Source organism: Mizuhopecten yessoensis, unplaced genomic scaffold (assembly GCF_002113885.1).
Source record: "Mizuhopecten yessoensis strain PY_sf001 unplaced genomic scaffold, ASM211388v2 scaffold2249, whole genome shotgun sequence".
NCBI classification, from domain to species: Eukaryota; Metazoa; Mollusca; class Bivalvia; order Pectinida; family Pectinidae; genus Mizuhopecten; species Mizuhopecten yessoensis.
In genome coordinates, this window is record NW_018404452.1 from 50,282 (window position 1) to 62,448 (window position 12,167).

Below are 12,167 nucleotides of genomic sequence, written 5' to 3' on the forward strand. Positions count from 1 at the left end.
CACAATATCCTGTTATGTCCTTAAACAACATGATATCCTGTTATGTCATGAAACAACACAATATCCTGTTATGTCCTTAAGCAACATGATACCTTGTTATGTCATTAAACAACACGATCATATTAAGATATACAGACGACGTAATGTCCTTCAACAACATACTATCCTGTTATGTGATTAAACAACACGATATCCTGTTATGTCATTGAACCCTGTTATGTCCTTAAACAACACGATATCCTGTTATGTCATGAAACAACACAATATCCTGTTATGTCCTTAAACAACACGATATCTTGTTATGTCATTAAACAACACGATTTCATGTTATGTCATTAAACAACACGATATCATGTTATGTCCTTAAACAACCCGATATCCTGTTATGTCATTAAACAACACGGTATCCTGTTATGTCATTAAACAACAGGATATCCTGTTATGTCCTTAAACAACACGATATCCTGTTATGTCATGAAACAACACAATATCCTGTTATGTCCTTAAACAACATGATACCTTGTTATGTCATTAAACAACACGATTTCATGTTATGTCATTAAACAACACGATATCCTGTTATGTCCTTAAACAACACGATATCCTGTTATGTCATTAAACAACACGACATCCTGTTATGTCATTAAACAACACGATATCCTGTTATGTCCTTAAACAACACGATACCTTGTTATGTCATTAAACAACACGATTTCATGGTATGTCCTTAAACAACACGATATCATATTTTGTCATTAAACAACACGATTTCCTGTTATGTCCTTAAACAATACGATATCCTGGTATGTCCTTAAACAACACGATACCTTGTTATGTCATTAAACAACACGATTTCATGTCATGTCCTTAAACAACATACTATCCTGTTATGTCCTTAAACAACACGATATCCTGTTATGTCCTTAAACAACACGATATCATGTTATGTCATTTAACAACACGATATCCTGTCTGTCATTAAACAACACGATATCATGTTATGTCATTAAACAACACGATATCCTGTTATGTCATTAAACAACACGATATCATGTTATGTCCTTAAACAACACGATATCATGTTATGTCATTAAACAACACGATATCCTGTTATGTCATTAAACAACACGATATCCTCGTATGTCCTTAAACAACACGATATCCTCGTATGTCCTTAAACAACACGATATCCTGTTATGTCATTAAACTTACACGATATCCTGTTATGTCCTTAAGCAACACGATACCTTGTTATGTCATTAAACAACACGATTTCCTGTCATGTCCTTAAACAACACGATATCCTGTTATGTCCTTAAACAACACGATATCCTGTTATGTTTTTAAACAACACGATATCCTGTTATGTCCTTAAACAACACGATACCTTGTTATGTCATTAAACAACACAATTTTATGGTATGTCCTTAAACAACACGATATCATGTTTTGTCATAAAACAACACGATACCCTATTATGTCCTTAAACAACACGATATCCTGTTATGTCCTTAAACAACACGATATCCTGTTATGTCCTTAAACAACACGATATCCTGTTATGTCATTGAACAACACGATATCCTGTTGAGATTGATATAAAAAAAATGCAAACCCATCTTCTTCAGTCGCTTACCACAATCATTTACAATATGAATGAAGGAAACGGTTAAATACAATATGAAGATTGTAAAACAAGTGTGATTATTTCAATTGTCTTACAGTATCATGGACTTCTTGAAAGTAACATATTTGAGTCCATAATTTACTGTTTCCATATCACAGTCCCTTCATTATTCAAGCCGACCGAAACCACCATGAAAATGGCCAGCTATACCAGGTGTGATAATGCATATGAATACCAATAGGGAAATAGCCTACCTATACCGTCACCGATGCGATAGACTATAACTACAAACAGGAATATAGGCTAGCGCTATTAGCTACTAATGATATAACTAGGCAATAATACAAACGCTGCTAGAGAAATAAACATATAAAAAAATCGAACTCAAAATCGAGTACACTCCAGCGGATTTATCCACTATACCCGAGTCGAACGTCATGGTCAAATGCAAGTAATGTCATGTGCCCAAGACGAGAAGCGAGGCAGTTACAGTGAAACAACTAAGCATACCTAGGGTCATAGTAAAACATGGACCTTTGCATCGCTTAATGAAAGATTTGATAATTACATCATGATTGCGACCATACGACTTGTCGATATTTTCACCAACCTGCAATTCTCGGAACATTGTATCTGTCTTCTAGCAGCCGCAATCTCTAACGAACGATAGTCGGAGCAGGATTTTGAGTATTGAATTCATTGTGACACATTAACATAATTGGCGTCGGTTTTGGAATATTCCTGTAAAGAAAGGGAAAGTTCGTGATATGACTTGCATCTTGTCTGCAATCCAACCCTCCTGAGACCTGATATCATTTCATATTAACATGATTTGGTTTCTTAAAAAATCACGAAAGGGATTTACGGCTTATGTGCTCATAGACTTTTTTATTTGATATCATATTTGAATTGTCATAAAGTAAAGCAAATATTTACCTCCTTTAAGATCAGTACATGATTAATCTGCATTATATACAGCATTACATTGTACCTTCTATAGACTTATCATTTTATTGACTCCAGAGGTGGTCAGTAAAATGCCCTACCCATTCAAAATTCTGTTCATCAAGTGTATTGTGAGACTTTGACATTTCCGGAAATCAAATATGCAATATGTTATTTCACTGCTTTCAGGTTGACGGGAGATGTCCTACCATACCCATTCCGATCTACCACTCGCTACATGACTGTGTTATTTCAGAGTGACTTTGCTTTCCAGGATTCCGGGTTTAATGTATCCTACTCTCCAGTTAAGCAAGGTATTTATTATTTATTTTGCAACTGGCAATGACGAGTGTCATCTGTCTTTCATAACTAATATTACTTATGTTATCATATTCAGTTTAATTTAATTTTTCTTGTAACAAACCTTTTCATTGGCCTAAAAATGTATGTTATCATCTCATAACGTAAAAAATGACGTCGCCGTTTGTAACGTCGCTTTTGATTGGCTGCTACAGCACAGCGGCGTAATAATTTCTAACAGAAAAGAGTCCATCAATAAAAGTTGATTTCCACAGGGATTGTGTATAGTAGATTAAATTCTAAGGATTAACTTGAATATATTTTTTATGTTATGGAGCTATATACAACACAAAAAAACGGAGTGTACTCTCATCATAAACTGCTTCGCGGTTTATTTAGAGTACACTCCAGTTTTTTGTGTTATATCTCCATAACATAAAAATATATTCAAGTTAATCGTTAAATATTACAAGAAAACAAAAGAAAGACGATCTTTCAAATAGATTGTTGACTCTGTAATCAAAGGAAAACTGTGGTGTTTAATCGGACGTTCGAGTGTATCCAAAGGAGATCCGTCCTCAGGAAACGCAGGAGCTACGATCTGTTATGTTCTCTGCACCTCTGGCATGCTATCTGTAAGCTTCATGCGATTCTGTTGGTTACACCAAAGGATCACCCTAGTCAACTGGAATTACTAGTAAGGGGCCACGTACAGAGTCTTTAATTTTGTCATCACATGTTCCTTCAATTCTCCATGACAAATGGCAGGGGTGCAAAGAACATAACCTTTGGAATTTCGAAAATGACGGGGAGTATATGGTTAGTTTAAGCTGTGTATTTTTTCATACCTTTATCATTGTTTTGTCATAAGTAATGTAAAACATTATTGTTGAAGGTTATTTATAAAATGCCTGAATGGATATCTGATAACATTTGTTGGGTTACGGAATCCGAACTTCGGAACAATTTCAATCTAATTACTGTTTTAGTACCGGTATTGTGATTTCAACAGATTCAGTACGTGTGAATTTATTACTTTTAGTCCTTTTTCAATATAATCACTTGAAATACGATGATACGATGCAAGGAAGCGCATATTTTAACTTCTAAAAAGCTGATGCAGAAACTATAAAGTTTTTGTTAAAAGAAAGACATTTCAATTTTAAGCAAATATCCTATGTGAACCTTGCAAGGAAAGTTCTGGTTGTAGTTGAGCTTTTGAAATACACACGTGACTAGAAATTTCAGTAATGATATGCAAAGAATGAAAAATCTATTGACAACTTCAGTATGTCAATACGGATTGTAAAGCAAAGTAAAGATTTTGACTACATGATGTGGCCATATCCTAAATTTAGGAGTCATCTGTGGTACTAAAAGAATCAAATCGATACGTTAAGTGTCCCGAATTATATGTAAAGGGGTACTGTGTTTATATAATCCTGTATACCGTTACAAATTGTCAACTTGCGATACCACAGATAATTAACACTAATGTAATTAGTGTCAAAATGGTAACGGCCAACCTTGGGCACCGATAGGTCACTTATAACGTCAACCAACATGTAATGTCAAATAATCACGAAAAATACGAAACTACGCATCACCTAGTAATGAATAGGTTTATAAAGAAACCAAAATACTTTACTCCACAAAATGTTCATTTCATATACTGTTAGTACTCATCGATCGTTTTAATTGTCAAAAGATGTAAACCCATCTTACGAAATAATAAAGATGTATAGCCAAAAGGGATAGGGAAATAAAATGCAAACCAACGGTTTGTTCTTGGTTGGCGAGATTAAACTTTCAGTGTATCAGTTTGTTTGTTCCGTAATGTATCTAACAAGGTAACGCCATCAGTCTAAGTTTGCGCTTGACTACTTGTTTCAGGGAATTTAGGCGGCCTCCAAGGAACCATTTTCAGTCCCAACTATCCACAACAGTATTCTGCTGGCGACGACATAAAGTGGATTATTGAAGTAGATTCTAGATATTATATAAGTTTACTATTCAAGGTGTTTAACCTTGAAGACTATTATGACAATCTTTATATTTACGACGGATCGGATGTTTCTGCACCTCTGATTGCAGGGTAAGTACACTAACAAATATCAAAAACTATTTTCACAACGCGGATATTCCACGTGAAATGAAAGAAAATTAATCTATTTAATCCAACCATGTTTCAATACAAATGTCGTTCAACACAAAACAAACTCGTGACTGTTTTAGCTCTTGCATATATATGTTGTTAATTCATATCGTATATTGATTATGACATGATCGGTGATAATTTACGAAGTTTTCATGTTAATGTACAATTGACATATGGAGAGTGGCATATACAAGTCATCCTAAACTGTGTGGTCGAGTGGCGTAGAGGATAACACACTCACCTGTCATCAAGGTTGCCGGGGTTCGCTAACATCCGGGCAAACAAGAGTGATTTATATAAGTTGACATAAACTGTCGTATAACAGTTTTAATACAAACAATTGTTTTATGTTCACGGTAGGTCAAACAAATGTGTTATGTTCAAGGTACATCTGAAGAGTTTGCAATGTACCATGTAATTTCAGAACGTGTCTCCATGTGTATATGCTTGTGAGTAGGATGCTGTTTGTTGTATTTGCCTCCTTGCGATATCGAAGATCTGATGTTGACTTTACATTGCTGCTTTACTCAATACTAAGCCAAAAGCACCCCGCCCAGTATGCCACCCCTTCACACAGTTTACTAACAGCAGATTAACTAGTTGTTATGTTGATCCTAAATGCTGAACGCTAAGTAGGAAATAGCAACTACCGTTTTAGAGGACTTCGGTACATGTATAACCCACCCTCGGGAAAGAATTCATTGTCTTCCCCAGTATGATCAGCTTTCAATACTAAGACTGTCACGAGTCATCTAGCAGCTGCATCAGATTGGTCTGACACACAATAAGGATATATAAGATTACGTTCAATTATGTCACTCTAAGTTATTCATGTGAACAATGTATAAAAACAACCCTATAAATAAGTATATAAGTATATAGTAATGATATATAAATGTATAATAATGATATAAATATAAATGCCTGAATATGTTTTTCATGTTCTCCTCAGTTTGACGGGATCCGATCCTCCTGACACTATCTCATCAACAAGGAATGTAATGTTGCTACATTTTGTGTCAGACGGGTCTATACAAGATGATGGATTCGAGATCGACTATATCACTATACAACGTATGTTATTGTTTACAACCCAAACTCAGTCACTGATGGAAATATCTATGTTTGAAGTATATTACTATTCTCACACGGTAACTATTGGATGTAATGCTGTGTGGGGTATATTACTATTCTCACTCGGTAACTATTGGGTGTAATGCTGTGTGGGGTATATTACTATTCTCACTCGGTAACTGTTGGGTGTAATTGTGTATGGAGTATATTACTGTTCACACACTGTAACTATTGGGTGTAATGCTGTGTGGTGTATATTACTATTCTCACACGGTAACTATTGGATGTATTGCTGTGTGGAGTATATTACTGTTTTCACACTGTAACTGTTGGGTGTAATGCTGTGTGGGGTATATTACTATTCTCACGCGGTAACTATTGGGTGTAATGCTGTGTGGTGTATATTACTATTCTCACACGGTAACTATTGGATGTATTGCTGTGTGGAGTATATTACTGTTTTCACACTGTAACTGTTGGGTGTAATGCTGTTTGAAGTATATTACTGTTCTCACACGGTAACTATTGGATGTAATGCTGTGTTGTGTATATTACTATTCTCACTCGGTAACTGTTGGGTGTAATTGTGTATGGAGTATATTACTGTTCACACACTGTAACTATTGGGTGTAATGCTGTGTGGTGTATATTACTATTCTCACACGGTAACTATTGGGTGTAATGCTGTGTGGTGTATATTACTATTCTCACACGGTAACTATTGGATGTATTGCTGTGTGGAGTATATTACTGTTTTCACACTGTAACTGTTGGGTGTAATGCTGTTTGAAGTAGATTACTGTTCTCACACTGTAACTATTGGATGCAATGCTGTATGGAGTATATTACTGTTCTAACTCGGTAACTGTTGGGTGTAATTGTGTATGGAGTATATTACTGTTCACACACTGTAACTATTGGGTGTAATGCTGTGTGGTGTATATTACTATTCTCACACGGTAACTATTGGATGTATTGCTGTGTGGAGTATATTACTGTTTTCACACTGTAACTGTTGGGTGTAATGCTGTTTGTAGTATATTACTGTTCTCACACTGTAACTATTTGATGTAATGCTGTATGGAGTATATTACTGTTCTCACTCGGTAACTGTTGGGTGTAATTGTGTATGGAGTATATTACTGTTCTCACACTGTAACTATTGGGTGTAATGCTGTATGGAGTATATTAATGTTCTCACTCGGTAACTATTGGGTGTATTGCCGTGTGGAGTATATTACTGTTCTCACATTGTAACTGTTGGGTGTAATGCTGTATGGAGTATATTAATGTTCTCACTCAGTAACTGTTGGGTGTAATGCTGTATGGAGTATATTAATATACTCCATACAGCATTACACCCAATAGTTACCGTGTGAGAATAGTAATATACTCCATACTACAATACACCCAATAGTTACCGAGTTAGAACATTTATATACTCCATACAGCATTACACCCAACAGTAACCGAGTGGAGTATATTACTGTTCTCACTCGGTAACTGTTGGGTGTAATTGTGTATGGAGTATATTACTGTTCTCACACTGTAACTATTGGGTGTAATGCTGTATGGAGTATATTACTGTTCTCACACTGTAACTATTGGATGTAATGCTGTGTGGAGTATATTACTGTTCTCACTCGGTAACTATTGGGTTTACTGCTGTATGGAGTATATTACTGTTCTCACTCGGTAACTGTTGGGTGTACTGCTGTATGGAGTATATTACTGTTCTCACTCGGTAACTATTGGGTGTACTGCTGTATGGAGTATATTACTGTTCTCACTCGCTAACTGTTGGGTGTAATGCTGTATGGAGTATATTACTGTTCTCACTCTATGGAGTATATTACTGTTCTCACACGGTAACTGTTGGGTGTAATGCTGTGTGGGGTATATTACTATTCTCACTCGGTAACTATTGGGTGTAATGCTGTATGGAGTATATTAATGTTCTCACTCGGTAACTGTTGGGTGTAATGCTGTATGTAGTATATTACTATTCTCACTCGGTAACTGTTGGGTGTAATGCTGTATGGAGTATATTACTATTCTCACTCGGTAACTGTTGGGTGTAATGCTGTATGGAGTATATTACTATTCTCACTCGGTAACTGTTGGGTGTAATGCTGTATGGAGTATATTACTATTCTCACTCGGTAACTGTTGGGTGTAATGCTGTATGGAGTATATTACTATTCTCACTCGGTAACTGTTGGGTGTAATGCTGTATGGAGTATATTACTATTCTCACTCGGTAACTGTTGGGTGTAATGCTGTATGGAGTATATTACTATTCTCACTCGGTAACTGTTGGGTGTAATGCTGTATGGAGTATATTACTATTCTCACTCGGTAACTGTTGGGTGTAATGCTGTATGGAGTATATTACTATTCTCACTCGGTAACTGTTGGGTGTAATGCTGTATGGAGTATATTACTATTCTCACTCGGTAACTGTTGGGTGTAATGCTGTATGGAGTATATTACTATTCTCACTCGGTAACTGTTGGGTGTAATGCTGTATGGAGTATATTACTATTCTCACTCGGTAACTGTTGGGTGTAATGCTGTATGGAGTATATTACTATTCTCACTCGGTAACTGTTGGGTGTAATGCTGTATGGAGTATATTACTATTCTCACTCGGTAACTGTTGGGTGTAATGCTGTATGGAGTATATTACTATTCTCACTCGGTAACTGTTGGGTGTAATGCTGTATGGAGTATATTACTATTCTCACTCGGTAACTGTTGGGTGTAATGCTGTATGGAGTATATTACTATTCTCACTCGGTAACTGTTGGGTGTAATGCTGTATGGAGTATATTACTATTCTCACTCGGTAACTGTTGGGTGTAATGCTGTATGGAGTATATTACTATTCTCACTCGGTAACTGTTGGGTGTAATGCTGTATGGAGTATATTACTATTCTCACTCGGTAACTGTTGGGTGTAATGCTGTATGGAGTATATTACTATTCTCACTCGGTAACTGTTGGGTGTAATGCTGTATGGAGTATATTACTATTCTCACTCGGTAACTGTTGGGTGTAATGCTGTATGGAGTATATTACTATTCTCACTCGGTAACTGTTGGGTGTAATGCTGTATGGAGTATATTACTATTCTCACTCGGTAACTGTTGGGTGTAATGCTGTATGGAGTATATTACTATTCTCACTCGGTAACTGTTGGGTGTAATGCTGTATGGAGTATATTACTATTCTCACTCGGTAACTGTTGGGTGTAATGCTGTATGGAGTATATTACTATTCTCACTCGGTAACTGTTGGGTGTAATGCTGTATGGAGTATATTACTATTCTCACTCGGTAACTGTTGGGTGTAATGCTGTATGGAGTATATTACTATTCTCACTCGGTAACTGTTGGGTGTAATGCTGTATGGAGTATATTACTATTCTCACTCGGTAACTGTTGGGTGTAATGCTGTATGGAGTATATTACTATTCTCACTCGGTAACTGTTGGGTGTAATGCTGTATGGAGTATATTACTATTCTCACTCGGTAACTGTTGGGTGTAATGCTGTATGGAGTATATTACTATTCTCACTCGGTAACTGTTGGGTGTAATGCTGTATGGAGTATATTACTATTCTCACTCGGTAACTGTTGGGTGTAATGCTGTATGGAGTATATTACTATTCTCACTCGGTAACTGTTGGGTGTAATGCTGTATGGAGTATATTACTATTCTCACTCGGTAACTGTTGGGTGTAATGCTGTATGGAGTATATTACTATTCTCACTCGGTAACTGTTGGGTGTAATGCTGTATGGAGTATATTACTATTCTCACTCGGTAACTGTTGGGTGTAATGCTGTATGGAGTATATTACTATTCTCACTCGGTAACTGTTGGGTGTAATGCTGTATGGAGTATATTACTATTCTCACTCGGTAACTGTTGGGTGTAATGCTGTATGGAGTATATTACTATTCTCACTCGGTAACTGTTGGGTGTAATGCTGTATGGAGTATATTACTATTCTCACTCGGTAACTGTTGGGTGTAATGCTGTATGGAGTATATTACTATTCTCACTCGGTAACTGTTGGGTGTAATGCTGTATGGAGTATATTACTATTCTCACTCGGTAACTGTTGGGTGTAATGCTGTATGGAGTATATTACTATTCTCACTCGGTAACTGTTGGGTGTAATGCTGTATGGAGTATATTACTATTCTCACTCGGTAACTGTTGGGTGTAATGCTGTATGGAGTATATTACTATTCTCACTCGGTAACTGTTGGGTGTAATGCTGTATGGAGTATATTACTATTCTCACTCGGTAACTGTTGGGTGTAATGCTGTATGGAGTATATTACTATTCTCACTCGGTAACTGTTGGGTGTAATGCTGTATGGAGTATATTACTATTCTCACTCGGTAACTGTTGGGTGTAATGCTGTATGGAGTATATTACTATTCTCACTCGGTAACTGTTGGGTGTAATGCTGTATGGAGTATATTACTATTCTCACTCGGTAACTGTTGGGTGTAATGCTGTATGGAGTATATTACTATTCTCACTCGGTAACTGTTGGGTGTAATGCTGTATGGAGTATATTACTGTTCTCACTCGGTAACTGTTGGGTGTAATGCTGTATGGAGTATATTACTATTCTCACGGTAACTGTTGGGTGTAATGCTGTATGGAGTATATTACTGTTCTCAATCGGTAACTGTTGGGTGTTATGCTGTATGGAGTATATTACTATTCTCACACGGTAACTGTTGGGTGTAATGTTGTATGTTTGTATTACTATTCTTACATTGTAACTGTTGGGTGTAATGCTGTATGGAGTATATTACTGTTCTCACTCGGTAACTATTGGGTGTAATGCTGTATGAGGTATATTACTGTTCTCACACGGTAACTATTGGGTGTAATGCTGTATAGAGTACATTACTGTTCTCACACTGAAACTGTTGGATATAATTATGTATAAAGCATATGAAGGTCTTTCAATGGTATCTGTTTGATACAATGCTGCATGAAGTATATTACTATTAACACATGGTGACTATGGAGTATACGTCATAACAAGGCAACTATCGGGTATGACACTGCATAATTTATAGTTCTTTCCTCACAGGGTAACTATGGGTTATGACGCGGTATAAAGTATTGTTACTGTCCTCACAAGGTAACTATGGGGTATGACGCTGTGTGAAGTATAGTTACTGTCCTCACAAGGTAACTATGGGGTATGACGCTGTGTGAAGTATAGTTACTGTCCTCACAAGGTAACTATGGGGTATGACGCTGTGTGAAGTATAGTTACTGTCCTCACAAGGTAACTATGGGGTATGACGCTGTGTGAAATATAGTTACTGTCCTCACAAGGTAACTATGAGGTATGACGCTGTATGGGATATGCTTACTGTCCTCACAAGGTAACTATGGGTTATTACGCGTTATAAAGTATAGTTACTGTCTTCGAAAGGTTACTATGGTGTATGACACTGTATAAAGTATAGTTGCTGTCCTCACAAGGTAACTATTGGGTATGACGCTGTATGAAGTATGTTTACTGTCCTCACAAGGTAACTATTGGGTATGACGCTGTATGAAGTATGTTTACTGTCCTCACAAGGTAACTATTGGGTATGACGCTGTATGAAGTATGTTTACTGTCCTCACAAGGTAACTATTGGGTATGACGCTGTATGAAGTATGCTTACTGTTCTCACAATGTAACTATGGGTTATCACGCGGTATAAAGTATAGTTACTGTACTCAAAAGGTAACTATGGGGTATGACGCTGCATAATGTATAGTTCTATCTTCACAAGGTATCTATGGATTATGACGCGGTATGATGTATAGTTCTATTCTCACAAGGTAACTATAGGTATGACGCTGTATAAAGTATAATTACTCTCATCACAAGGTAAATATGGGTTATGACGCTGTATAAAGTATATTTACTCTCATCACAAGGTAAATATGGGTTATGACGATGTATAACATATAGTTACTGTCCTCACAAGGTAAATATGGGTTATGACGATGTATAACATATAGTTACT

General features: G+C 36.5%; 1 protein-coding gene across 1 annotated transcript in view; it reads left to right on the forward strand.

Annotated features, from left to right (window-relative positions):
• The window catches only part of LOC110445369, a gene marked incomplete at its 5' end in the record, with an annotated part of 208,636 nt that overhangs the window by 48,930 nt on the left and 147,539 nt on the right, over positions 1-12,167 (forward strand). Inside the window, 3 exons of the mRNA XM_021489943.1 lie at positions 2,762-2,886; positions 4,766-4,967; positions 5,983-6,104. Of these exons, the coding sequence (XP_021345618.1) occupies positions 2,762-2,886; positions 4,766-4,967; positions 5,983-6,104 (449 nt within the window). The remainder of the gene's footprint in view (positions 1-2,761; positions 2,887-4,765; positions 4,968-5,982; positions 6,105-12,167) is intronic.